We start from the raw sequence: 27547 nt of genomic DNA, 5'->3' as shown, positions 1-27547 counted from the left end.
AATATTATTATTTTTAATTTGCAGTAAGAACTTCAGATTAACAAGAAAGTAACACTCCTTTTAAGCCTTTTGATTTTTATCTATGCCCTCAACTTTAACTCTGTTTCAAACATATTTTGTTCAGAAAACAAGAAATTTTGTTAATAAACTAGCATACCAATTTGTGCCATAATTGCCCAATCTGTAAACTGTATAATAAACTATTTTCAGAATACTCTTTAAAAAGTTATATAGTATTTATTTCACTGCATAGGAAGAACTAGGTGTCTTTATTACTCTTTTATTATTTAGTCTTTAAATTTGGAGATAAATCTATTTTTCTGGCCCAAGCACAAATTCAGTGTGCCCTGGAAGGCTCTGTACTAGAGCTTAACTCTTCACAGCTGTACAGAATGGTGTTGCGTGTTATCCCCAGGGTCTTCTTATCCAGGGTTTTGGTTTAGACCCATCATCAGTCTCTGCAAAACTTAAAGGAAATAAAAATATTTTTCTTCTTTTTGTTCTTGGGTAATTTCCAGGAAAGGAATTAAACTTTCCTAGTGAAATGAGCGCCAGAAGTCATTGTTTTTTGATTCGTTGTTGTTTTTGTTGGTTTTTTTTTTAGGGTTTTTTGTTTGTTTGTTTTTCCCCCCACACAGTCACTTACAAATCTGTAAAACAGAGACATTGTTCTAGTCTAAACACTGGACATTCCTCGGAGAAAGCAGACCACATGCTGTGATTAGACCTTTTGCTGATCTGCCAGTGTGCACTTCCCAGGGAGAGTGTTACTGTTGCACGGTAGCTTGCTGCTTTTGCTTGCCATGGAAGACTTCCAGCATCAGCTGTTCATTGTTATTGGGGCTCTGATCTGTTTTTCAGCTCTGCTTAGATGCATCAGATTTATGAAATATATTTTCCCACGTGTTTGGAGTGCTTTGCCTCAGGCTTTCTTCCGGTCGCTGGGAGAATGGGCAGGTAATGGAAACTTCCTCACCTTCTTCTTGTAACTGAGAGATGAATAACTAACTGGGAGGTTTTCCTTGTGTTTCCTTACCCCATTCCTTCAGAAGGGAACATGATTTCCACTAAATGTGCTTTGCTTCATTTCTTCCTTTTGTCTGCTAGTAACTTTAGTTTTATGAGCCTGAAGTGTTTGCCTGCTTGGGGAGAAGAGAAAAATAAACTGGTAGCAACTGGCACTGCACACCCAGTGGATGTGAATTCTCTCCCTATTCCTACTTCCAACATTTTTTCCCTATTGGAAATGCTTTAGTCTTAATAGCATTGCCTATATCCTCAGTTTCCTGATATGTGAAACAACTAGTTTATGTCTAGCATATTGTCTCCAGTCTTCAAAGCAACTTGTCTTTATTGCTGGTGACTTTGATCCAGCCTGTTTCTTTCAGAATTGGTGATCTGTCTGTACTGGCATCATTAACAAGCCAAATCTATTTTTGCTTAAAAACTTCAAAGGCTACAACTCAGCAGTGCTCTTTTAAAGATATTACATATTCTCATAAAAATGACAGAAATGTTTAATAAAACGATTCTTTCTACTAAACACCGATGTTTTTCTTAGGCTTGATAGATTGTCAGTACAAAGTAAGAATGAAAAGGCAGCACAGTTTTTGAGTTGCTGGGCTCATGGCATCTTGTTAAGAAGTCACTCCAAAAGAGCTCGTGCTAGCCACTAGATATCATTGGATTGTGTATGTGTTTAACATGTACATCTCACCGTGGATGAGTAAGAAACAAAGTTTGGCCCTTTGTGGAACATCTGGCTAAGCACCAGGTGCTTCTGAAATAACACGTAGGCCTCATTTTGGTGCATGAGTCTGGCTGGTAGTCAGCAGCACTGCATGGAGCTCTCTGAAACCCTGTCCTCCTGGAGGCCAATAGACAAGTTGTGTTCCATCATTTGACAAACATTTTCTTGCAAGCCCTGCAAGGATGCAAGCTGGCAGGTGGAAGCTTGCTTTTCATCTGCAGATCTGCTGTGGTCATAAAGATCTCTCACTTCCTCACCAGGGAATCTGTACTCCCTGTGAAGAGGAAAGTAAATGCTGTCCTTTTGGCAGTGAACCTAGCTGTTCAAAATCACTGTGCTTCTCTGTTTTTCTGTCAATTTAGAAATCCTCATTTTACTTTGTTTTTAGACATTGACTTAATTTCAGTTTTGCTCTGAAAATGTGTCAGATGTACCTCAGAACTGTTTTAGGGCTTTCCTACTTCACTTATTTCTCCCTTATTTCTAAGGTGATAAGTATAAAAGTACCCTTTTATAGCCCTTCTTTGGTATTTGCTTTCATAATATTTAAGGTCCAGGTTGCCTTGCAAATGCCGAGGCTTGTTTATTTTCCCAGTAAATCCAAAGGTAAATTGTGAGGCAGAAAGCATTGTATAAGTGATGTTAAGTTAGTTTTTCCTTGCAGACTGACTTGCTGAGTAAGGAAATGTATCAGCCTCTGGTCACCTTTTACCTCCTGCCATTGTGCCATGAACCTACAAGTACAAAGCAGAACTTTTGAAAGAATATATGCATATTAGAAAAATTCTGCTATCTCATAGGTAACAAACTTGTTGCTGTCTCCCCATTCAAAGTGAGAGTATTGACTGTGCTTCTGCTTTGGGCAGGTTACTGTGGAGAGAGATTTGCTTGGGAAACAAATAGTGCTAAGTAAAGCAACAAAAGAAATTACAAGTCACAATAAAAAGGAAGGCTTGATTTGGTGGTTTACTAGAAACATTTTGATAGTAATGTCCAAGAAGTGCAAAGATTAAGTTTAACAAATTCAAGAAAGAAAAAGATAAAACAGATCTACAAATACAATCACTACAGTCCTTAAATTTCTTTTCTTTCTCCAGTGGTCACGGGAGCAGGAGATGGGCTTGGAAAAGCATATTCCTTTGAGGTGAGATAAACTATACTCCCTTAAGTTTTCTTCAACAAAATGAAAATTGCTATCCATTATCAGTCTTTCCATGTTAGTAAAAAGAGTTTAGGATTCAAAGCTACTGTGACAAACATAGTACTAATCTATTCCCTCTCTATTCATAGAATAACGTGAACTGAGTGTAGAATAACATGAACAGAGTTCTCTGAGGACACTGGTGTTGCAGCTATGAGGAATGTCATTCATGTTGCAGTGGTCCTGTCTGTCCAAGAATATGAAATGGAAACATGGAGTAATTGAAAAGATTTTGTGTTGTCTGTCCTTAGTGGCGTGTTTTTCAGACTATCCTTTTATTCCCCCCAGTTTTACAGCCAGTGAATGCACTTTTTCTCATTTGATGAGGTTGTCCAGTATTAAATATACAAAATGTATTTTGCTGTCCCTCACAGCTGCAAATAAATGTTTGAGAGATATATTTGAAACAACAAAGAAAGGAGAAATATACATAAATGAACTACAATTTAAAGAACTGTGTAAGGATCCCTGATAGTCTGGTTAGTAATCTGTTGCTGCAGGAGCCTGCAGGAGGAGGGAGCTGAGGTCTGCCATGCTCTGCTATGCAGATGCTGCAACATCTCCTCTGCTCACCACTGAAAGCAGGGTTGCCTCTGAGACTATCCTTGTGTGTGTGATAGTGACAGTGGCAGATTTTCTCTTTGATGTCTTTATTCATAACCAGCTCTCTGTCTGAACGGCATTGCTTGGCCGCAATGAAGTGTAAGTTACTGTCTTCAGAACTGAGATGACCAGATGAAAATTAACAGACTATAATATGTGAGAATCTGTGTTAAATGTAATGTATTCTGAAGTGATAAATCATACATGGTGTGAAAAATATGTACATAAAACATCTCACAGGAAAGGAAAACGTGTTTCCTTTTTATTTAATTGATTAAACCAGTCTTCCTAAGCATTTACTCATACTTGAAGTATCTGATTTTGATTACTGGGAGTTGCAATAAGTACTTTCTAAACTTAGAAAACACAGGTACCAAGTATTACAGTATTTATTGTAGCTGTGATAAAGATAACTAACTCTCTTGTGTGAAAGAAGGGAAAATGTTGCCTTCTGTCTACTGATTGAGTTGCTATAATGATAAGCAAATAGAAAGAATCTGATGAATATGTAAGTCTAGGAAGACTGGGATGGAGCTGAAACACAGAAGAACTGTCAGAAATGCTTAATCATGCCCTTATAACTGCATCTCCAGATGTAGTCATACACAGAAGTAGCGTGCTGAAGCAAATGTGTGAGAGCACCTGGTGATACTTTATCTGTGAAATCTGCAAGCACCTGAGAGTGTTAGGTCAGAATTTCTGTCTTTGTTCTGCTTCCTTTGTGCTACGTGGTTATACAATTGTAAACCCTAGCTAAAAGGCCAGCTGTGGCATATAAATGACTGCTTCAGTCATCAGAAAGAATAAAATAACTACTGTCTTTTGTTCCTTTCTTGAGAAAGCAGATTTTGGTAGGACCTGGCAAGTTTTTGTGGAACGTTTCTTCATTATTTTTGGCTTTCTTGTGTTGATAGAAATCCATCTTTATCCTTGCTGAGATGTAACTTCTTCCACAGGTGGTCTCATTCATGGAAGTTGTGCTCAGCTGATGTGTGGCACTGTTTGAATTCCTAGCTTGGCACATCATCTTGCTGGCTGAGCACATGATTGTGAGAGGCTTTTGGACGAGTGAACCAGCTGTGTCACTGGTCTGATGCTGAGTACAACATTCTCTGATGTCAATCTGACATAGGTTCTACTGGTGCCATGGGCTGGTGTGAAGGCAAGTCTTGCCTGCAGGACACAGGGCCAACACATCTCTGCCCCTGGAGCTTGTGCTCTAAGACCAAGAAAGGGCTGTCCTTCAAACATGGATTTGTAACAAGCCACAAAATAATGCTAGAGCTCCACACTCCTGTGGTACCAGAAACTGACACTAGTCCTGGTGATTTGGAAGGATGGTGTGATGTGGCTGTTTCTGTTCAGTGTTTTATGTGTAAATCTGAGCTAGTGGCTCATAAATACAGTTCAGAGAGACAGAGGTTCAGGCAATGATTACAGTTCTTACTGGGGAGAAGCCCTGTTTCCAAGATTTATAGGTAGGTAAATATCTCTTCTTACTGGCTGGCTTGGTCTGTGTAAAGAGCTTGAAGTCTCAGAATACTGATGCAGGACACATATTTTATTGTCCTCTTATGATCACAGTCACAGAATGACTTGGGTTGAAAGCAACCTTAGAGATCATGCTGTGCCAACCCCTGTCATAGGCTGTTTGCCAGCAACTAGATCAGGTTGCCCAGGATCCCAATCAGACTGGCTTTGAATGCCTCCAGGGATGGGGCAACCACAGCTTCTCTGGGCAGCAAGTGCCAGCACCTCACCACCCTCTGAGTAAAGAATTTCTTCCTAATGTTTAACCTAAATTTCCCCTCTTTTATTTTAGAGCCATTCCCCTTTGTCCTATCACTATTAGACTGTGTAAAAAGTCAATGCAGCTCCTGCTTCTAAGTTCCCTTTAAGTATTGAAATGCTGCAATGAGCTCTCCCTGCACAGTTCTCTTCTCCAGGATGAACAAGCCCAAATCCCTCAGTCTTTCTTCATAGGAGAGTTGCTCCTCCAGCCTTCTGAAAATCTTCATGGACCTGCTCCAACAGCTTCACATCCTTCTTATGCCGTGGATCTTTGAGCTTGTGTTGACACGCAAACACACCTTGAGTTTGTCCCCTTTTGCATGAATGTCCAGGCTTCCATGAAGGCTCTGACCATGTTTTTTTCACAGTGGGATGGCTCTTGAACATACACTATCCCTTAAATTTACTGCTGTGACATTAGAGTATTGATATTTTGGTTCTAGTTTCTTATATATGTACTATGCTTATTTCAAAAGCCATGTTTCTATCTTGCCACATCTGAGACTCCCTTGACATCTCTACTTACCTATTCATTTCAGGTACTATTGCAAACTTTTTAGTTCTGCCTGTCTGTTGGAACAGCATCTGATGTGCTTGGGGATCTGTTCTTGAATACCTCAAACATCCTGGGTGTATGGCTGAGGCCATTCCATATTCTGAGAGGTTAGCCTCTGTATTACTGTAATTGTATTTCTTTACTTTCTAATAAATCAGGTCAGTGTTTGTGTCTAAATCTTTTAGCAGACTCTTTTGAGAAAGGAACTGTGCTCATTTATTAATGCAAACATTTCAAAAATCTCAAACATTTCTTTATTTCCTGAAATTGTATGTGGTATTGCAAGTACCATATTATACAATATAAGTGTGACTAGAGATTTCCAGCTCCAATTGTGCAAATGTTCTAATTGCTCCAATCATTCCTGGATCTGTTCTTGGAAATACTGTGGTTCTTCCTGTGTTGCACAGGTGCAGTGGTAGTGGGAGGCTTGCAGCATCCATCAGCCCTGTGGGCAAAAAGGGGCTGAAAGAGTGTAGCCGAAGAACACCTTACAGGTCTGAATCGCAAGGAAGAAATGAAAAGGGGTGAAACACTGAAGTAATGTCCTACGAAAGAAGCTACGCTAGGTACCTTGCATGGTATACTATTAAGGAATTCAAATGATTCTATCTAGTGAACTTTGTAGAGTATACCCAATTTGTCAGTGTAACTGCAGTAGCTGCAGGTATGGTTTGACTCTATAACCTGTGTCTTGCCCTGTATGAAGCTATATTGTCTGAAGAATTCATTTGCTGAAAGATTTACATCATTTTAAACTGCAAAAGCATGCTGGAGGATATAGGGTGGCTTTATACTAATTTCACTTAGCTTGAGGATTTTCACAACGTTTCAGCAAGATTGCAGATGCTCAGTCTTTCTGAACCATCTTTTGCAGCCTGTATCACAGCATCTCTCTATGGCCACAGCCCAGGCATGGGCCTGTGTCGGCTCTATGACTCCAGGGGACAGGGAAGTCCTATGAGCATGTTCCACTGTGCTTGCACCCTGAGGCTGCCCCTGCGGCAGACCCTCGGGCCATGGAAGGAGCAGCGGGTCACGGGCTGTGCTCAGCGCCACCTGTGTGGAGTTCAGCTGCGTTAAAAACTGTGTAACTTCTGCTGGTGATGACCAGAAAATTCCTTTCTTAAGTGCAATTTGTTTTGTTTGCGTTGAGGGTGCACATGAAACTTGAAGTTAAAGTGTCCTGCAAAATTTATTAATGAGAAGAATGCATGGATTAAATCTGGGGTAAAAAAAAGAAAAAAGAAAAGAAGAAGAAAAAGGAAAAAAGAAAAAGGAAAAAGGAAAAGAAAAAAGAAAAGAAAAGAAGAAAAAGAAAAGAAGAAAAAGGCCTTGAGAAAATTCTGGTGCGGCTTTGCACTTCTAATGGATCTGGAATACAGCAGCAAAGGAGCATCATCTCACCTATTCACATGAAAGTCAGCATTTTTGCCATTCTAGCTAAAATAGGATCATAGTAATAGGTATCATTTTCTACCAGACACAGAGACATAGCTGAAGTGTTAATGAGAAGCCCTGCAAAATAGAATTTTGATTTTATTTTGTACATGACATGGCTGATATAACTTCTCTGAATGCTCAAAAAATCAAAACAATCTATGCAGTCAACTCTGAGTGACAGGTACAAATAAGGGTCCAGAGCAACAGAGACTGTCTGCATTGCTTTTCAAGTGGGTTGGTAGCAGCTTGAGTCAAGTGCATTTTAGACAAAGGGAAATCTGCCAGTGTGCAGACAATTTACTTTCTGTTCCTGAGTACCTCAGACAGAGCTCATAAAATAAGCATTCAAAACTACAGAGTGCCTAAGCCTGGACATGTCTCTGTGGAGTACTGGATAATTATGTGAGAGATTCTCGAAGAGCCCAGAATTGTGAGCAAGGTCTTTGTGCTGAAAATGCTTATACATTTAATAGACAGTCGGCCCCTTGTACTGTCAGTGTAGTGAGTTTTCAAATAAAGGTCCTTATTCCTTGACATTATTTCCATTGTTTCAGAAGAGCTCAGCAGGACAATCTGCTTCCCTCCAGTAGGTTTAAGGAGAGTGCATTACAGGGAGTCAGCGGCAAAAATGAATGGGTCTTCTGTGAGTAGCCTTCACCAGTTCACTTCTTGTTCCAAGATAACATGGTACTTTCAGAAGAAATTGGCTTCATCTTTTGTACTGACTTTTTTTCTTGCTTCTTGCTCTCACAGGCATTTTCTGGTTTCAGCTCTTATCTTTCTTTGTGCACATAACTCTGTCCAATTGCTGCTTCTTAATAACTTTGTTTCACAAGCTTGGGATGTGCTTTTCTCTCAGATTCTGCCTAAAATTCCTTAGCTAACAGGAATGGGAAGCCTGCAGAAAACAGGAGAATACCATTCTCCATATGTTCTCCATTTGTTCTGCACGTGAAGACACCAAAGTGGATGTACCTTTGCATGACTTTTTTTTTTTTTTTTCCCCCCACCCAAATCTAATAAAAGAATGAAGGTCAAAGATGGTGTTGTAAAATGGCCAGAAAGTCATCATTTGTCTTCCTATTGCTTTTCTGGGAAATGTCACATCGTCTTTATTCTCTGTGTACGCACTCTTATGTGAAACTGACTATGGTTGTTTATTTTTCATCATATGGTTGGGACCTCATTGTTGTTCAGTATATTTTTCTTGTAAGGGCCAAGGTATTTTCTCAGACTATTAGAACCTGGTCTTAATGTCTGTTGTTTGCCCATTAGACCAGTGACAGACAACTGAAAGCAATTAATAACTGTAATTGTTTTCTATAGTAAAATTAGAAAATATACAAAAAATCATGTCAGTGTTGCTTTCCAACAACTTTTATATTCTTCTCTTGCAGCTGGCAAGACGTGGGTTAAATATAGTTATGATAAGTAGAACTCTCGAGAAGCTGCAGAGAGTGGCCAATGAAATCGGTAAGTGTTACACATTCGCTTGTCTTCCCATTTGGCAGCCTGTCTTGGTGGGAACCTGGGCCTGCTTCCCTTGTAGAGTGGAGTCCCAGATACTGCTGCAGATAGAGCCCAAGCTGTTACTGTAAAACTACAGGTACTGTATCACTGCATTCGTTGAACCCTTCTAGTCATGGATTGCTTTAAAAATATGTGCTATGATTTGAACAGTGCAGTAGTTTGGGACAGAGAAACAGGACCAGATTCTGTTCTGACTTCACCTGAGCTTAAGATCTGTAAATACAGGCAAAGGAGTTAGGACAGTAGACTTATTTGGACAATCTACAAACAGGCTTTTGTGTGAGAAAGAAAGGTTACCTTGAGGCTAGTTCTTGGAATGCAGCAGAATGGGAGTAAAAATGAAATCATTGTAGTTGTTGTCCTCTTTTTTTCTCTTTTTAAGGTTTACAAAATACACTTGGCTTTCATTAAGACAGTAGTGTGTCTTTAGAATTAATGTTCATTTTCTTTTCTTCAAAAGGAGATAGCCCTGGGGAAAAGCTTGTTTTAGGATTTAGGATTGTCATTAGGATTGACAGTTAGGATTTGCATAGGATTCAATTGAGATAATAGCACAGAATCACAGAATTGTAGGGGTTGGAAGGGACCTCTAGAGATCATCGAGTCCAACCCCCCTGCCAAAGCAGGTTCCCTACACCAGGTTGCGCAGGTAGGCATCCAAGCGGGACTTGAATATCTCCAGAGAAGGAGACTCCACCACCTCCCTGGGCAGCCTGTTCCAGTGCTCCGTCACCCTCACCGTAAAGAAGTTCTTGCGCACATTCGTGTGGAACTTCCTATGTTCCATGTCCTTGGTTAACTTTCCAGACAGCTGTAATTGGTTTTGTTCTCTCATACATTGCCTCTGTCCCCGAACTCCACAGTGCGTGTGCTGCTGTGCTGGCTGTGCTGTGCCCAGCTCCAGGGCCTTCCAAAAAGAAGGATGAGAGACAGGCCTAAGACGAGGTTGCACCCACAGTAATATTAATTAAAAATATGTATTTAAAGAAATATGTGGCATTTGGTTCTCAGATAGCTAAAAGTACAGCTACATCAGCTTAGACTGGCTTAGTATGTGGGCCATTAATTTGAATTTGGTTATATAGTTAAGTCTTTCAGCTTTTCCCTGCAGAAATCATGTCCATTACTATATACCCTACAGAACTTTCAGGAACCAAATGAGATTTGCTCTCACTAAGCCCATAAAGATGCTAGATATGTCTATCTGTTCCCAGTCTTGCAGGAAATGTTGTACTGTGTCCTCACCCATCCTCATCCAGAGATAAATCGAAGAGCTAAGCAGTAATAAGCTGAGCTTACTGAGTAGCCAAACCCAGATCCACTGGCATTTGCTTCCTTCTCTCTCAGAGGCTGTTTATCGTTCCCACTGCATCTTGCTCATCCTCTGAGGTAAAGCATTATCTCTTAGGGCTGATTTTCCAACATGCAGTACTGCAGAGTACCTCAATATCTTGACTTACGTTTCTGAATTATCTACTAATTAGCAGTAATTCAAAAGGACTTTAATTCACTGAATTTGGTTCTCTTATGTCTCATTGCAGTCCTAATTTTTTTTATATTTACTCTTACTTCTTAAACTGTTTTTTCTTCAGAAACAAACAATGACAACAAAAAACAAAAAAACCCACATTAGAACTGTAGTGAGAACTTGTAATTTACAGTTGTACAAAAGTTTTAGTGTTTCTCACCAATCTTAAGTATTTTTTTTTACCTTCTTTTTGTTGTTTAGATAACTTCTCATTTTTTTCCCCCCTCTCTGCAAATTTCCACTCAACATGAAGGTTGTCTGCTTCTTTCTTCATTTTCTAGTTCAGTAGTAATACTCTTAATGGATTCCTATTACTAAAAAGATTAGTTCTTGTGTTATTCAGGCATTTATTTTGCTACCTCAGGTTTTCAGAAGATCTTCATATCTCCATACAGAAAAGGAGAATTTTTGACTGGCTTTGTGTTCTAGTCAGCATCATTCTGCCTGATTTATTCTCCTCTTGGTAAATTTTGAGAGGCAATATGTCATTCTGTCCAACAAATAGAATTGCTAAGTGGTATGAGGTCAGGAGTTAGATGTATCCTTAATGATGCATTTTGTAACACATTCGATGAAACAATGCAATTCAAGTTTTTCATTTTCCTTAAATTTGTTTTCTCTTCATTTTTTTTACAAAGGAATTACCTATCCTGATTTTTGAAAACCAAGATTCTGGCACAGTTAGGTCTTCCAAAAGTAGTGGGAAGAGTTGTCTTCTAAGACTGCCATAAATCTTTGTCATGGGGAGGGAGAGACCAAGGAAACTTGGAACTTGTTTTTTTTGGCATTCCCCTTTATGTAATTGTTATCATTCTCTGAAGAGCTGTCCCTGGATAGCTCTTCATTTATTAGCATGATAGTTTTATTGTTGTTTAATATATTGTTTTATTCTTAAGTGGGACATAGTAGAGCCATCTGGAATATTTGTTTGTTCAGTAACATCACTGATTGCAGCAAAACGATTATGTACAGACAAGGGAATGCAGAGAAAGGCTGAATGGTTTGTTTGATCTTAATTTTTATGTGGCTGTAGTTTTGGCTGCCCTTCTGATTGCCTGCAGGAAAGATGGCAACAACATCCCTACAGTTTTTAAGACTATCTCATTTTGCTATGTAGCTGTTCAATCAGGAGGTCACCATAGGTGTCTGCTCCAGCTGTTACTCTACTCTTTTTCCTCACTCCATTTATACTTACAATGTCCTTATTCTTTGTAGCTGTACCATTCTCCAAGTCTGGGACTACTAGGAGTTAATTTGCTACTAGAGTTGCTTTAATAGGTTGGATGTGCAAATAATATTTTGTCCCTTTTATACAAACAATTGCAGCCTGGAGAGAGGACATAGAAAAAGGCACTTTTCCCTCCTTGCCCCTGTCATGGAGACATATGTCCTCAAAATTCACACACAAGATGTGGCCTACTTGCAGATATGCAGTCTAAGAGCCCACTGTTTCCTCTAACTGCTTCTATTGCTTTGTTAGTGTGAGATGTTTGGGACTGGCAGTACAGGGAAAGAGGGATCATCCTGGGAAAATAGCATCCTCCCATCCTCCAACACAGACCCTGCATGTCTACAAGCTGGCCTACTGCACCCAAGGCCAATATCGCTTCCTGCTGTCCTTGTTGACCTGAGGTGGCCCAGGGAGTAATAGGCCTAAACCTGAACAGACACAAAGATTTGAGGCACAAATTCTGTGTAGAAGTCAGTGAGTGGTGCCTATCCAAGTCAGTGCTATCTGTATGACAAAACCAAACTCCAAGCAATATGACAGCTGCTCAAAGAGTACTCAAAGCAGACTTTATAACATCCTTGCGCACCTGCATTTTTAGCATGTGCAGCAGTCTGCAGCCCAATCATGTACTGACATTTACAGGCTTCACTTGTTGCTTTTTCAGTGATCTGGATTTCAGATTGCCCGTGAAACTTTGAAGTAGGTTTAGTAGCAAGAATTTACAATGTGAACATCTAGTTAGAAAAGACCTTACTGGGATGCTTTGAAAGAGAACCTTGCCTTCTGAAATGAGTAAATAAGAGCCTACACCTCTTTTCCTCATGAAACTTCATTGAAAATATGGACAGTTATAAACCAACTGCTGAGAACAATAGTAATGAACAGCTGAGCTCCTCCCAAATAGCAATGGTACTGGAAAAGTAATACACATTTCTCTTTCATTTCTGTGTAAACTGACCTTGTAAAATTTAAACTACACCCTTCCGTATATGTTTCAGTCCTGCAAAGTCCCATGGAAGTTTCAGTCCACAGTGGCCCAAATGTAGAAAAAAGAGACAAACTGGCTGAAAAGGTTACAGAAAATATGGCAACTAGTCTACCTTTCTATTCATCCTACATGAAAAAATGGACTCTGCTTGTTAAAATGTTTATCTTTTACACAAAAAACAAAACAAACAAACAAAAAAACCCTACCTCACGTTAAAACAATTCTGTGATTATGTTGAGGATCTGGTACTCATATTCATTTGCCTAATGCATATTGAGAATGCTCCTTTATAAAAATAATGACAACACTGGAAGAGTTCCTGTATTGTTTATTTTTCTTTTATTTTTTCTTGCTGAAGGGCTAAATGCTGTTTGGATTTTGGGAGGGAATTTCCATTAATTTCAGGACATATATTCATTCTATTTCCCAAGCTATTTCCTTGAAAATAACAGTAATGACTGAGGGTGTTTATTCTTTTTAAAGCAAGAATGTTGAAAAAATGACTATCATCTGTGCAGTGGACATTGTTAAATGAGATATTTAATTGTTTTTCTTACTACTGCATTGCAATTCTTCTTTGTGTAAGTGGAAAGGGATTTTCTTTTTTCTTTTTTTTTTTTTTTCTTTTCTTTTTAATTACAGAGCAGGCCACAGGTCAAAAGGTGAAGGTTATACAAGCTGATTTCACTAAAAGATCAGTATATGAGAGCATTGAAAAAGAGCTGGAAGGCTTGGAAATTGGTGTTTTGGGTGAGTCGCTAATGTCTGTTAATTAAAGAGTATTTTATGGTTGCAGTGTATTAAACAGAGAATTTTACAAATTATATGTGTTGTAGCAACTATTTAGCCAACAGTTAAAACTAAGTACACAACTGCCTAATGCATTTTAATTTAAGTTATCTTGAAGAAGTTTAAAAGTGCGTTAAGATTCTCCAAGTATTTCCCTTTTTTTGGTGCTCTAGCTTCTTCTGCTGTGAATCATTTTCTGCCATTTCACGAGCGGTGTCCAGTCCATGGGATGACTTTCTCCCTTTTTGGCCTCAAGGAATTACAGCTATGTGCCATTCTTAAATTCAAACTGGAACAAGCCTGAGGCAAACACTAATCAGTGTGATCCACACAGGAACAATTGAAACTTTTTTGTTTATTTATTAAGACAATCATACTTTTACTAGTGAAACAAACAAATTAAACAAGAACAAAGCAAAACAACCAGCCCACCCTCTCCAGACTGTGCTGTAGACTGTTTTTCTGTTCCTGAAGTCAACGCTGATCAATAGCAGTGACTTCATTGAGAACAAGACACAAAGCTAAGCAGCATTTCTCTTCATATGCAGCTTAAACACTGAGTCTTAAGGAGAAGGCTTAATTAGTTGAACTGTACACTTTATCTTGATGTGGTCCTTATCATTATGTTTCCTTTGATTAGTTAACAATGTTGGAATGCTTCATAATCCTCTTCCATGCCGTTTCCTTAATGCACCAGATGTAGATGAGGTAGGATTATTCTGTGATTTTCTACTTTCAGCATAATAATTACGAATCATTATTCTCTTTAGCAAGTGGCAGATCCTGCCTCTACTACCATCAATGCCTATTTCAGTGTAGAAGCATATTTCGATTTGTTTTTAATGTTTGGAAGAGCTTGAAATAGGGAAAAAAAGAAAGAAAGAAAAAAAAAGGTGGAGTTTTTCTTGCAGCAAGCAAGCAAGCATCTAGTAATAGCAGAGATCAGCAGCCTCTGGCACACTGCTGTCACAGAGCACCATGGGGCCAGCCTAGTCACAGCCACATTTGTGTTAGTGTTACCAAAACTTTATTTTTTTGAGACATCATTGATTTAATGTGTAGGAAAATAAAAAATAAACCTTGCTTAAACATGGTTTACTTTAGGGGGGAATTTACACGCTGAGAATAGTTTGACAGGGTTAAGGACTTGATCACATTCTTCTTTGCCTTATTATTGTCTTCCCATATTAGTGAAGAAATAGACAGAGCTTCCAAGTGCATTTCTCACTAGCCCCAGTTCCAAGATCCATTCACTCTGTTTGTCACCATCTGTTATAAACTACAGATCCCCAGCTGGCTGCTGCCCACTGTGCTGCAGCCATGAGGTGGAACCTCTGCTGCTGCTATGGCTTGTGCTGATTTTGGGACAACACCTCTGCACAGCGATGCTTATGCTTCACAGACATCATATAGGGAAATACTGCTATCTCCATTGATGGGAGACATTCCAGCTCAGCTTGGCACCTTTGTAAGCTGGGTGCAATTTGGCATGCATCTAGTTTGGTTTGTTGGTGCCATCAGCGCTTGGACACCAGGCTCTGTAGAGTTGTCATGTGCAAGAATACAGTTGGGCAAAATGGAGAGTGCTAGAACAAAGAGATGTATGGGATTTGATTTCCATGTTTAGTGAAACATGTATCCAGGGCTCACTTGCCTTTGAGTATCTCACATCGTAGACACAGTGAAAATCCAGGGCAACTCTGCTTTGCTTTGTTTGTTTGTTTTTCAGTTGAAATTGCTCGGTATGTAATTTAGAAAAGCTACATGCTTACTGAAGTTAGCCATGAACTTACTGTTTTCTTGCTTATTGCAGAACCTTATCAACTGTAACATTATTTCTGTTACAAAGGTATGTGCCATGATTATATGCAATTAACTCTATTGTACAAATTAATCCAGTTTATCCAAAGGCATTCCTTTTAGGCCAGAATGTCAGCATTACTTAAAAGGACTTTGTTGGTTTCTAATATGCATGAAATATTTTGAGTTGACTGGAAATATTTTAGCACAATTGGTTGGTTGGGACACATTGTTACACTGCATCTGAGTCATTTCACAAAAATAAGATGGTGTCCCTATAATCAAGAAGATTTTTCTGAAAATTAAATCTACAGGACAGGAATATCCACAGTCTGACTTTTTGTATTATATTGTATATTCATTTTTGAAACAATTCTGTTTTACAAAAATATTATTAGTGTAAAAGAGAAACTTCAGGAATTGATTCCCTAATTGCTATTCTTCTTGGTGTTAATTTTGGTTGGTTACTTCACTTACAGGAACAGTTAATATTCCATACTTTAAGATTTGTGTTGCTCTGCAGTTTTCAAGTAGTATGTTAACATAACAAGAGCAGAACCAGAGCTTTAGAGTTCATCTTGAATTTGACTAACAACTTCTTAAATATTAAATGAGAATTATGAACAGGTATTACTCTTTCTTTGGCTAGCAAAATTTACCTCTCAAGTTTGTAGTGCTGCTTAATAACTTCAAATAATAAATCATGTGAGATCAATCAACTGAAACAAATTCATTTATAAAATATTTTGGTGAACTTTCTGCTCCTAGGTTTTATTCCTTTTATCTTAGAACTGTAGAGTTTGGAAAGGACCTCTGGAGACCATCTAGTTTAGACTCCCTGCTAAAACAGATTCTCTATAGTAGGTTACACAGAAAAGCATTCGGGTAGGTTTTGAATATTTCCTGAGCAAGAGACTCCACAGCATCTCTGGGCATCTTGTTCTAGCACGCTGTCTCCCTCAAAGTAAACTTTTTTCTCACGTTTGTATGTAAATTCCTATGTTCCAGTTTGTGCCCATTGTCCTTGCATTGTCTGTGAGCAGCACTGTAAAGAGCCTGGCCCCATCCAGTTTGAGTCCTGCCCTTTCATACTTACACTGATAATATCTCCTCTCAGTCTTCTCCTCTCAGTCTTCTCCAAGCTGAAGAATCACAGCTTTCCCAGCCTTTCCTCATTAGAGAGATTCTCTAGGCTCCTAATCATAGAATCATTGAATCATAGGGTGGTCTGAGTTGAAAAGGACCACAATGATCATCTAGTTTTAACCCCCCTGCTATGTGGGGGTTAAACTACAAACCACTAGACCAGTATGCCCAAAGCCACATCCAGCCTGGCCTTGAATACCTGCGGGGATGGGGGATCCATGACCTCCCTGGGTAACCTGTTCCAGTGTGCCACCACCCTCCATGTGAAATACTTTCTCCTAATATCTAACCTAATTTCCCCATGTCTTAGTTTAAAACCATTCCCACTTGTCCTATCACTATCTACCCTTGTAAACAGCCTTTCCCTTTTGTTTTTAAATGCTTCCTTCAAGTACTGGAAGGCTACAGCAAGGTCTCCCTAGAATCTTCTCCAAGCTAAACAATCCCAGTTCCTACATCCTTTTCCCATAAAAGAGGTGCTCCAGCCCTCTGATCATCTTAGTCATCCTCCTCTGGACCTGCTCTAAGAGCTCCCTGTCCTTCCTGTACTGGAGCCCCAGGCCTGGACACAGTACTTCAGATGGGGCCTCACAAGAGCTGAGTAGAGGGGGGACAATCACCTCCCTCTCCCTGCTGGCCACCCCTTTTTTAATGAAGCCCAGAATACAATTGGCCTTCCAGGCTGCAAGCACACACTGCTGGCGCATGTCCAGCTTCTCATCCACCAGAACCCTCAGGTCCTACTCCACAGGGCTTCTCTCAAGGAAATCTTCTGCCAGTTTGTATAAATACATGGAGTTGCCCCAACCCAAGTGCAGCACCCTGCACTTGGCCTTACTGAACCTCATTAGGTTTTCATGAGCCCACTTTTCCAGCCTGTCCAGGTCCCTCTGAATGGCTTCCCTTCCTTCCAGTGTGCTGACTGCACAGCTCAGCTTGGTGTCATCTGCAAACTTGCTGAGGGTGCACTCAGTGCCATAATCTGTGTCACTGATATAGATGTTGAAGAGGATCTGTCCCAAGACCAATCTGTGAGGGCCAGCAATTGTGACTGGCCTTCACCCTGACATAAAACCATTAATCATAATCCTTTGGCTGCATCTGGCCAGCCAGTTCCCAATCCATAGAACAGCCTGTCCTTCAAATCCATACCTTTCCACCTCTCACCTCTCTCTGTAATTAAGATGAGTGGTGCAGTTGACACAATAGAAGGGAGGTATTCAGAGGGAGTTGGACATGCTTTAAAAGTAGACATGTCAGAATCTAATGAGGTTCAATAAAGCCAAGTGCTAGGTGCTGCACTTGGGTTAGGGTTATCCCAGATATGAGTATAAAGCGAGAGAACTCATAGAGAGTAGCCCTGTAGAGAAGGACTTGGATTTCCTGATGAAAGAAAGGCTGGACATGAGCCAGCAGTGTGTACTTGCAGCCTAGAAAGCCAACAGCATCCTGAGCTGCATCAAAAACAGGGGTGGCCATCAGAGAGAGGGAGAGAACTAACCTCCTCTACTCTGCCCTTATGAGAACCCATTTGGAGTAATGTGCCCAAATCTGTGGCTCCCCAGTACAGCTGTGAAGCTCTTGGAGTTGGTCCGGGGGGTGGGGGGGAGCACAAATATGATTGGAGGGCTGGAAAACCTCACCTGTGAAGAAAGGTTGAGGGTCTTGGGCTTGTTTAGCTTGCAGAGGCTCTAGGGAGATCTCACTGCGGTCTTCCAGTACTTAAACAGAGCTTACAAGCAGGAGGAAGACTAACTTTTTACATGGTCTGATAATGATAGGACAAGAGGGAATAGCTTTAAACTAAAAGGGGAGATTTAGGTTAAATGTTAGGCAGAGATTTGTTACTCAGAGAGCGGTGAGACTGTGGAGTGGGTTTCCTAGAGAGGTTGTGAATGCCCCAGCCATGCTGGTATTCATAGCCAGGCTGGTTGGGATCCTGGGCAGCCTGATCAATTATCTAGCACAAGTGGATTGGAACTAGATAGTTCTTAGGATACTTTCCAACCTAAGCTGTGCTATGATTCTTTGATTCTTGTCTCCTTCTTCTTGCCCTTTTTGTAGACTGAATAGACACTGTTTTCCCTCCAGTCCTCAGGCACCTCTTCCTTTTTCCAGGACCTTACAGGGAGGGCAGAGAGCACTTTGACAATCACCAGCTTTCTTAGCACTTGTGGATGTATCCAGTTGATAAATGGATACATCAAGCTTGCCTAAATGATCCCTGACCTCAACCAAGTGGAATTCTTCCTTTCCTCAGACTCTCTTACCTCTAGAGTGTGAGATTTCTGAGGCTCAGTCTTATCAGTAAAGACTGAAGCAAAAAAGGCATTCAGTAACTCTGCCTCCATTATCAGGGTGTCCATTTCATTGAGCAGTGGACCCACATTTTCCCTAGTCTTATTTTTGATACTGATACACTTGAAGAAACCACAGTTGTCCTTGACCTTCTTAGCCAGATATAATTCTAGGTGGGCCTTAAACCTTTCTCTTCACATCCTAGCCTGCCTTGGCCACCACTCTTATATTCCTCCCAAGTGGTCGGGTCCTTTCCCCACTTTCTGTTGGCTTTCTTATAAAATTTGAGTTTTTCTGTGATTTCTTTGCTCATCCAAATCATGGGGATTCCTTTCTCTCAATGTTATGACACCTTCCTCTTCAGTTTTTCACAAACATTCACTTTCCTGCAAAACACAGTGAAGAAGTCATGCTCTTAAGTGCCATTCCTCTTGCCTTGGTCAAATCATCTTTACCTTTTTTCCCAGTCCTTGGCATGACTGCCAGTAAGGATCCTGCTCGCTACTTCTTGCAGTGGGACACTTGCACTCGAGGCATTCCTGGATCCTATAGATGTCAGTAGAGTTTTCACTACTGAGGATAGGCAGGACCATTTCCAGTATTTTCCACTTTCCTTGAAAATTCTCCTTTACCCAAGCTGATGTGACCTGCATGCATCAGCATCCTTTCTGAAAATGAATCTTGTGAATCCCAACTTGATCCTTCAGTCCTGTAGTATGCAATGACACAACAGAAAAATAAATAAATAAATAAATAAATAAATAAGGAGAAAAAGAAAAATCAAAAGAGAATTAAAAGGGACTGAATTAAATGAGTTATTCACTTGCACTGATCTTTATTACAGCTCTTATCAAATTAGTTCACATTTTTATCCTGCAAAGTTTCATACATATATGTATAAGCTTAATGGCAAAAATATTTTTAAAATGCAGAAAGCAGCAGCTGATTTCTTACCTGAGTTTGGATTTAATTGTACTTTAAAATTCTGAAGAATGATTCAGTCTCTTGTTAATATTGAAATAGATCTTTAAATAATTAGTATAAAAAAAGATCAGAAAATTCCTTTGTTACCAGAAAGCAAGTTTTCTTTTAATCATTTTCTGCTATTTTTGACTGAGGTGGAACCAAAATGAAAAGTCTGATAACATGATAAAGTTTACTTTCTCCTTATGATTGAAAGCTGAAGATTCTTGAAATTCAGATATTGATAAAAAACTTTGGATAAGCATAAGAGTTTCACAGCTTAGAAGACTAACCTTAGAATTTTTCTAATAATCTAGCTAATTGGCAGGCTATTAGCATTTCTAAAATGTTCCTCAAATCTTTGAACTTGCCATATTTGAACTGGACGTGTATGTCTGGGGCTTAAGCAAATGGGAAAGTTTGTGAATAAAACAAGATGAATAAAAAAAGTGTAATCAGAAATAGGAGATTTGGTATATATATTTTTAATGCACTTGTCTTACAGATGACACAAATAATTTTGAAACAAATGGAACTGAGGTAAAAATCATTTTTCTGTAACTTGCAAATGATTTTTGTTTCTACCACCACTTGCTTCATTGGTAGGTATGCTTTCTCATTATTGACTTCTGCACTTGATGGAACATCAGTCAATAAGATTTACTTCTCTTGCTGTTTGTGCTCTATGAATGAGTGAATGATATAAACCACCACAATTTGACAGATAACTGTGGAATGAGACAGATAATATAAAATATTCATCTGTTTATATAACACGCAGTTAGCTACTGCAGATATAAAGTGATATGTGATGTCGTACATTCAATTCTACTTGAATATATTGTTCTATTTTTCCAGGAGTGGTAGCCATGCCATGCTTGGAACATCATTTTTAAAGCTCTGGAAATTCCCATAATTCCTCTGGGAGATTAATTCAGCTGTGTATTCCCTTTTCTCCTTTAAGTAGAACATGCACTTTAGACAGTGTGTGTCCTCAAACCATAAATTGAGGTTTTCAGATGCAGTTTCTAGAAAACATTAACTGGTACCTTTTAGAGGACAGTGCATGCTTTTTCTTTTGGCAACAAAATAAGCTCTTACTGTTTAACTGTTATGCTTTGTTTTACTTTTCCTGGTTGTTGTTGTAGAATGAATTGGTCTTGGTGATTTGTACAGGGATTTGTGAATAGGGAAACTAAAACAATAGATGCATGGAACAGGAAAAAGTATGTGCTGGCTAATGAGCAAAGGACCTACCAATTACTTAGGAACATAAAATCTTCCCTATAATGGTAATCTTTCCTCTGTTAGGTGTACAGTAGTTTCTAAAATGTTCTCATGGTTCTGATTGCACTTATTCTGTTTTTCCTAGCTGCATTAGACTTAATTGCACCTTACAAAACAATAAAAATTGTGTCTTTAGAGAGAGCAGTTTACAGGATAATAGGAGAGCTCTGTCTTCTTGGGAGAAAGGTTGCTTTGCACTTGTAAAGGTTTTTACCGTAATGCTGTATGTAACTATCTAAATTAAATTACAGACATAAAGGGCTGATTCTGAACATGTCCTCTGGTCTGGGTACTTTCCCTTGTCCACTATACACAATGTACTCAGCATCTAAGGTAAGTCTTTCACATTGCTTTATAAAGAAATCTCCATTAAGTGTTTACCAAATCTTTGATGTCAGCAATGCTGGCCTGGGATTTTAGATGACATAATCAGTGTTATTTCTCTGAAATAATGGAAGAACGTGAATTAGTGCTAGCTGAGAACTAAGAGTCAGCTATGCAAACGAAATCCAGCTGAAGGTATGTCTCATCACTGGAACATTTTTACCTTTAATTAGTGTCATAACAGAGCTCATAGTCTGTCCTCATTTGTGGATTGGAGAATTTTACTGGGCTTGCTTAGCTCTTACTTGAAACTATAGGTGTACAAGACGGTTAAACTTTTCTTGTGAAGTCAGGAATAAAAATCTTGGTAGTTGGCTGGTGAGTTTCCTCATTTCCTATATTTCTCTTTGAAATATTACTTTGAATTGAAACCCCATAGATTAACAAAATGAGGAGATACTGATTTTTACTGAAACTCCAAAAATGATCTGCTTCAAATGAAAAATTCTAATCATATTTGCTTGACAAAAGCTGAAATTCAGCTCATCAAGAAAAGCTAGATTGGTAAGAAATTCTACTTTTCTATTTCATTTTTCTCATTTTGATGTAAGTTTCTCATTGCTCAAAACTCAAACTAAATTCAGGACAGACAATTTTAGTTCCTTAGAAAATTTTAGTTAAGATTATTTCAAAATGGTATAGTACATTAACTGTCTTATTTCAACTATTTTCCTTCTTGAGTGTCTGTTACCTTTGTTTCTGTGTCCTTTTAAAATTGACTTTTTCTAACAGTGCCATGAAAGAAAACATTTCACTGGTCAGCATGTAAATGTACCATGCAAGACTGCAAGACTATGAGTGTTTAAACTGTAAGAAGGTCAAATGATTGCTAGGAAAATCTGGGATTCTCTTGTTAATATGTTTTTTATATCTCTTATTACTAAAGTTGTTCAGCTAACTATGTTCAGTGTTGCTAAGATTCTGAGTATTACTAAAATCATTCACTATAATTAAAAGCCAACTCTTACAAAATTAAGTTAATGTACATGTAATCTTCATGGTGTGTAGAAAAGCTGAGAAAGATAAATCCCAGTGGTTGAAGCCTAAAAATAAACAAGCAAATAAATAAATCTCCAGATACGTATTTTTGAAAATTGGATTTGTATGGTCATAGACATATATTGAATGCATGAGTTGTACTTCACTCATCTTTTCATTGCAAGAGAGTGAGTAATGTAAGCCTTGGACTGGGAGGGTAGATGTCTGCCAGAAATGGCAACAACATGCATCAAGATCTAAGATAAATGGGACTCTAATATTTTTATTTCTTACATTGTCATACTGATGACAAGTCTTTGATAAATATCTGCAGTTATACCAGTTTCATGTCTGGCTTGGGCCAGTGCCAGACTCCATCTTCTCAGTTGCAGGTAGGCAATCTTGCTGTTGCTAGTGGCGGAGAGTAGAAAATGTGCCTCAAAATGCGTTTTCACCACTCACTGTGGCTTAGGTTGTCTAAGATGTTTGGGCATTTTTGTTAAGAACACTGTGTGCATAAATTTTTGAGTATTTGAAAAAGTACACAAAACTGCACTAACATTATTTCATTTTATTTTATTCTAGGCTTTTATACGCACTTTCTCCAAAGCACTGCAAGCAGAGTATAAAGAAAAGGGAATTATCATACAGGTGATACTATATCTTACCTTTACTTATTCCATATCATGCCTTAATCTATTGCAGATATGCTTTACAGTTTGTCAGATGCTGTGAGATTCTGCAGAGTGAATGGTCTTATGTAGGTGTCTGATAACATTAAATTCTTACTACTTGCCTTATTTTAGGTGGTGGCTCCTTATGGCATCTCTACTCCAATGACAATGCACCAAAAACCTGGTCTTATTGTAAAGACTGCAGAAGAGTTTGTTAGTGAATCACTGCATTACGTCACTTTTGGAGATGAGATTTGTGGATGTTTAGCCCATGAACTACTGGTAATTGCATCTGATAGTTTGTAAACAGATTCTAGAAGTTGAATCAAGTCTTCCTGGTTTCTTTTTTTTTCTTTTCTTTTCTTTTTTTTTTTTTTTTTTTTTTTTTTTTTTTTTTTTTTTTTTTTGCCTGCTTTTGGAAAGCTTAAGGTTATACTTCAAAAGACATACTGTCAATAGTTTAAGGTTAATGTGGCACAAGTAAACTTTGGAGGGAAAAAGATACATGCAAAGTGCAGTGCTGTAAGAAAAGTTCAGGATTTTCTACTTCTGTGTTTTGAAGCTGAGGTCAGTTTGATATCTCAGTAGTCTCTGTCTTTTTTCCTAACTGCCTGTTTCCTATCAAGAATATATCAAGACTCCTGCTCCTTTAAAGAAACCGATCAGCAGATACAAAAGTTATTAGCGGGGAGAGTACATAAAAACAGACTGTACTGTCACATAAATATAATTTCCTCAAGATATCAAACTAATACATATATATATATATGGTAGCTGTTAATGGTGATTATTAAATAAAAGTATAGGGATGAGAACAAATATGTTGAAAGGAAAGGAACATTTTATGCTGAGAGAAATATTTGTACTAGAAATATGAAGTAAAAGCTTATACATGTATTATTTTCTACAGTCTTTCTGATCACATGATTAATTTCTTTCAAGAGGTTTTGCAACCCTTTGATTTTGTTTTGTTTTTTCTTGATCATTCTAAAGGCATGTTTTCGGCAGCTTGTTCCTTTGTGGGTACTCCACAGTGACAGGCTTCAAGAAGTAGCCCTGCAGGCATTTACCAGTTATCTTAAGAAGAGGTGGAGGAAGTCCTAAGTCTTTTTTTTTTAATGATGATGTGTAATGGCAAACTTCAACAGGAAGTATTTAACTGTGGCTCCGTGCATGTGGAAAAAAATCAAATCAGATGGAAGCACATGTCCATGCAAATCACAAATCAAAAGATAATTGACTCAATTAAGCAAATTTATTACTGTCCCTTTCCAGTGACTTCTGTGCTTTAGATAGGTTCTATTAAGTGTCTACTACTATTCTGACATGAGCTTGGAGACCAAAGACATTTACGCTTTTTTGATCTTCACAAATAAAACAATAATTTGCTTTGTTCTCAAACTTGTTTACAGTGTTTTTTGATTTTTTTACGAGTGGTTTTAGTACCTGGTGTATTTTGTAAAGTCGAGGAAGTCTGCAGGAAGAAGAAAAGGAAGCTTTCAGGATGGAAAGCGTGGAACTTCAGAGAACTGCAGCCCTAAAATATCCATTTCTGTCCAGAGATTATCAATGACTGTCACACGTGTTGTCTGAGAAGGTCTGGAGGAGGCAGGATCATAGGCAAAGGATAGACTTAATATAAAACAATTCTTTGAATCAAACTGCTACTATTACCACTGAAAGCAGAAAATATCTAGAAATGAAAGTGAGATGTCTGTATAGGACATTCAGCTTTGTTGATTTGAATAGCAAGGAATAGAAGCAGTTTGTTCATTGCTGCATAAAAAATGTGTTTCCCGGTGACTATATTATGTTCTGGAACGTGTGATATTTGTGCTTCTGTTTCACAAATAAACATGGACTATAATATACAGTACATATCACGTCTGAGCCAAAAATGAATTTCCTGAGGAAAATGCTCATTCAGTAAGAGGCTGGTATGCAGAGTGCACAGGTTGTGTTTGCCATTGGAAGAAGTGCCCACGCATCATGGATTTCAAGCACTGTATTCTCTGATCTCTGCACTAAATGCAGCATGTCTCTTTTTCTTGCCTCTCTGTTCCCAATACATTCTGAGGTTGTGCCTATGTGCAGCTCTTCACATCTGATTTACACGTGTGAATAGTCGCAGCAAGTTGAAGGCACTTCTGCGAAGTGGCTGCAGCTGCACTACCTAGGTCAGTGGAGGTCACTTTACAGATTGAGTGGGAACAGCAACATGCTTGAGTTACCTAATCCAGGTTAAAGAGCACTCTTTCACCCTCCCACAGAGACAGAAGTTCTATATGATTGCTCCTGGAGACAAATATCAGTGTATCTAATAAACAGGAACTCTCATACTGCAGGAATAACATTGGCATGCCTAGAGTTTATTACACCTTTGAGATTCTGTTTCCAAGGCTTAAAAGTCCTGTAATCTATGATTAGGAACATCTCTGTATTTCTTATCTCTTATTTGTTTACGACTGTGAATGCTGTGTGATTCTTGTGAGCTGTTGCTGAAGTTGAGTGATTTCTTGTGGAACATGAGGATCTTGTCTCTTGTGGTGCTTGCTTGGCCAAGCTGTTAGAGCCGACCTGCTTTGACCTTTTGGCTGGTTATTTTGTATAAAGTGATGCTAAGATCTTGCTGACTTGAAGTCTTCAGGCAGCTTTCCTTCATGTTTTAGCAGCATAAGGCTTCAGCGAGAGGTTTCTCCTCCTCTGGCCAGCCCAATGGAGAAGGGGTTTGTAAGCTTGAATAATATGAAGATGGTAGCAAAAATAATTCAAAAGGTTATTTGTAAAGGAAAACTAACTGATATTGATGCCTTGGCTGGGAAAAGCTGTAGCAATCACCACTGAGGAGCAATCTCTGAGAGATGCTGCCTCAGTGGTGGTCATCCCTTAAATAAGGTCTTAGAGAAGGTGGAGTCGAGCTCCACCCCTTCCAGTAGCACAGCTAAATTACTCTCACCTGTGCTCCCACAGCTGACCCAACCCAGCTGATTAATCTGAGGTTCAGGCTGTGATTACCAATTTCCCATACAGAGTTGTTCAGCCATCAGTGCCTAAGCCTGGGGAAGAAGCAATTGTGCCCTCCTCTGCATCTTGCATGCCATGTCCTCCTCTGAGTTCCAATCAAACACCTCCAAAGGTCTGTCAGCTGCTCTTCCTTCCAAATGGCCTTGGTTGAGAGGGAAACAGAAGTGGGAATAAAAAGACAGAGCTCTTCCCTGCCTGGGGAGAAGGGGAATGAGACCACAAGCAGCTCAGCTTTTTTCCCCTGCATCTATGTTGTGTTACAGTGAGTGATGAAGCATGATACAGATAACACTGACTGCAGCTTCTGTGCTGTTTGTTGTTCTTGTGGCTTTCTGAGAACTTTGCATGAGTGCTCAGCATTGCTCCTGTTTTATTGATCAGAAAGGAGAGGTACAGGGAGGCAAAATGCTTATCTCAGGATTTAGTCAGAGGCAGAAGGGTCCTGAGGAGGGTCAGGGCCCCAAAGAGGGGCATGAGCAATGGAATACCTCAGTGTTCCATAGTCACCTAGAGGTCCCCATGCCTCCTGGGCTGCTTCAGCCTCAGTGCAGGCAGCCTAGTGTGCCTATAACTGGCTCAAGTGCCTATTTTTTTGTCCAGACCTAACTCGCAATGGAAAAATGCCAAAAAGCAGCCTGAAGCCCAGATTGTTGGGGGCAGACTCTGGGGGGGAGGCTACTACCAGTCCTGGCCATCCTCAGCCCTGAAGTCCTGGTGGTGAGATGCCCTTGGCCATGGCTGCAGGAAGGGTGAGGACTGCTGCCTGTTGAGAGTCTGAATCATCCAATCAAGTGCTATGGGGTAAAAGTGCAGTGTGAAATGTTAGCACAGCCTGATAGGCCCCTCAGGTCAGTTTCCAAAAAGGGCTTCCCTGCTTATGCTCTGAAGAAGCCAAAATGCAAGTTTGCAGAAAATTGGGTATTTCTGAACTTCCTTTTACTTATTACAGGGTGAACAGTCACAAAGGGCTTTGAATGTGTAGGCCAGATTAGATTCTACTGTTGCTTAATTCTGTCGGTTTTTAAAATATCTTTTAAATGTTTGTTGAGTACAGAGGTTATCAGTTAAAACAGTTTAGAGTCATGGGATGCAAACAGCACTTCTTTAGCTCACAAACTTCAGCTGGTGAACAAAAACATCTCAGCAGAACAAGTTTCAGTTGGTCAGTCTGCAAGGCTCCTAGATTAAGGAAAATTGGAACTATTCAGTGCAGGATTGCCTTAAGCAATACAGTGTACCTCATCAGTGGATTACATCAGTAAGTGAGTAAATTTTGCAAAGGTTTGAGCTGCAAATCTGTCTAGAAAAGCAATTTACAACAGAGGAAAAAAACCTATAAACCACTGAACACTAATGTTGTAAACAGTTTGCTACCAAGGCTGGTAATGCAGACAGGGCCCTGCTGTTCTCGAGGACCACCGACAATGAGAAAGAATTTGATATGGCAGCTAGCCTGAAAAATTTATTTGTGATATACTGGTATGTAATAACAGCATGAAGGAGCTGTCAGAGTGTGTAGAGCTTTGCAAATAAGGCCACTGGTTGGCCTGGGACGGACCCGGGCTTGCCAGGAATGCTCCCTG

The 27547-nt window shown here is 39.3% G+C and overlaps 1 protein-coding gene across 2 annotated transcripts; it reads left to right on the top strand.

Annotated features, from left to right (window-relative positions):
• Positions 1-669: 669 nt before the first annotated feature.
• On the top strand, positions 670-24341 carry HSD17B3 (hydroxysteroid 17-beta dehydrogenase 3). Of its 2 annotated transcripts, none has more exons than XM_015849331.2 (11): positions 670-957; positions 2848-2894; positions 8742-8817; positions 13264-13371; positions 14051-14118; positions 15224-15259; positions 20123-20157; positions 21156-21237; positions 22852-22917; positions 23073-23222; positions 23934-24341. In XM_015849331.2, exons 1-11 carry the CDS (start codon positions 804-806, stop codon positions 24042-24044), a joined length of 933 nt encoding a protein of 310 aa, XP_015704817.1. In that variant the 5' UTR covers positions 670-803; the 3' UTR covers positions 24045-24341. The 2 variants fall into 2 exon arrangements, with proteins under 2 accessions (XP_015704817.1, XP_032297288.1); XM_032441397.1 differs by lacking the exon at positions 670-957 and adding an exon at positions 7899-7987.
• The last annotated feature ends 3206 nt before the right edge of the window (positions 24342-27547 follow it).

This window comes from Coturnix japonica, chromosome Z, assembly GCF_001577835.2.
Source record: "Coturnix japonica isolate 7356 chromosome Z, Coturnix japonica 2.1, whole genome shotgun sequence".
NCBI classification, from domain to species: Eukaryota; Metazoa; Chordata; class Aves; order Galliformes; family Phasianidae; genus Coturnix; species Coturnix japonica.
This window is presented reverse-complemented; position numbering and strand designations above follow the sequence as displayed.

Coding starts and splice junctions, on each gene's coding strand:
- HSD17B3 (XM_015849331.2), top strand. CDS start 804: ATGGAAGACTTCCAGCATCAGCTGTTCATTGTTATTGGGGCTCTGATC. Junction 958..2,847: donor GTCGCTGGGAGAATGGGCAG/GTAATGGAAACT, acceptor TTCTTTCTCCAG/TGGTCACGGGAGCAGGAGAT. Junction 15,260..20,122: donor ACATTATTTCTGTTACAAAG/GTATGTGCCATG, acceptor CTTGTCTTACAG/ATGACACAAATAATTTTGAA.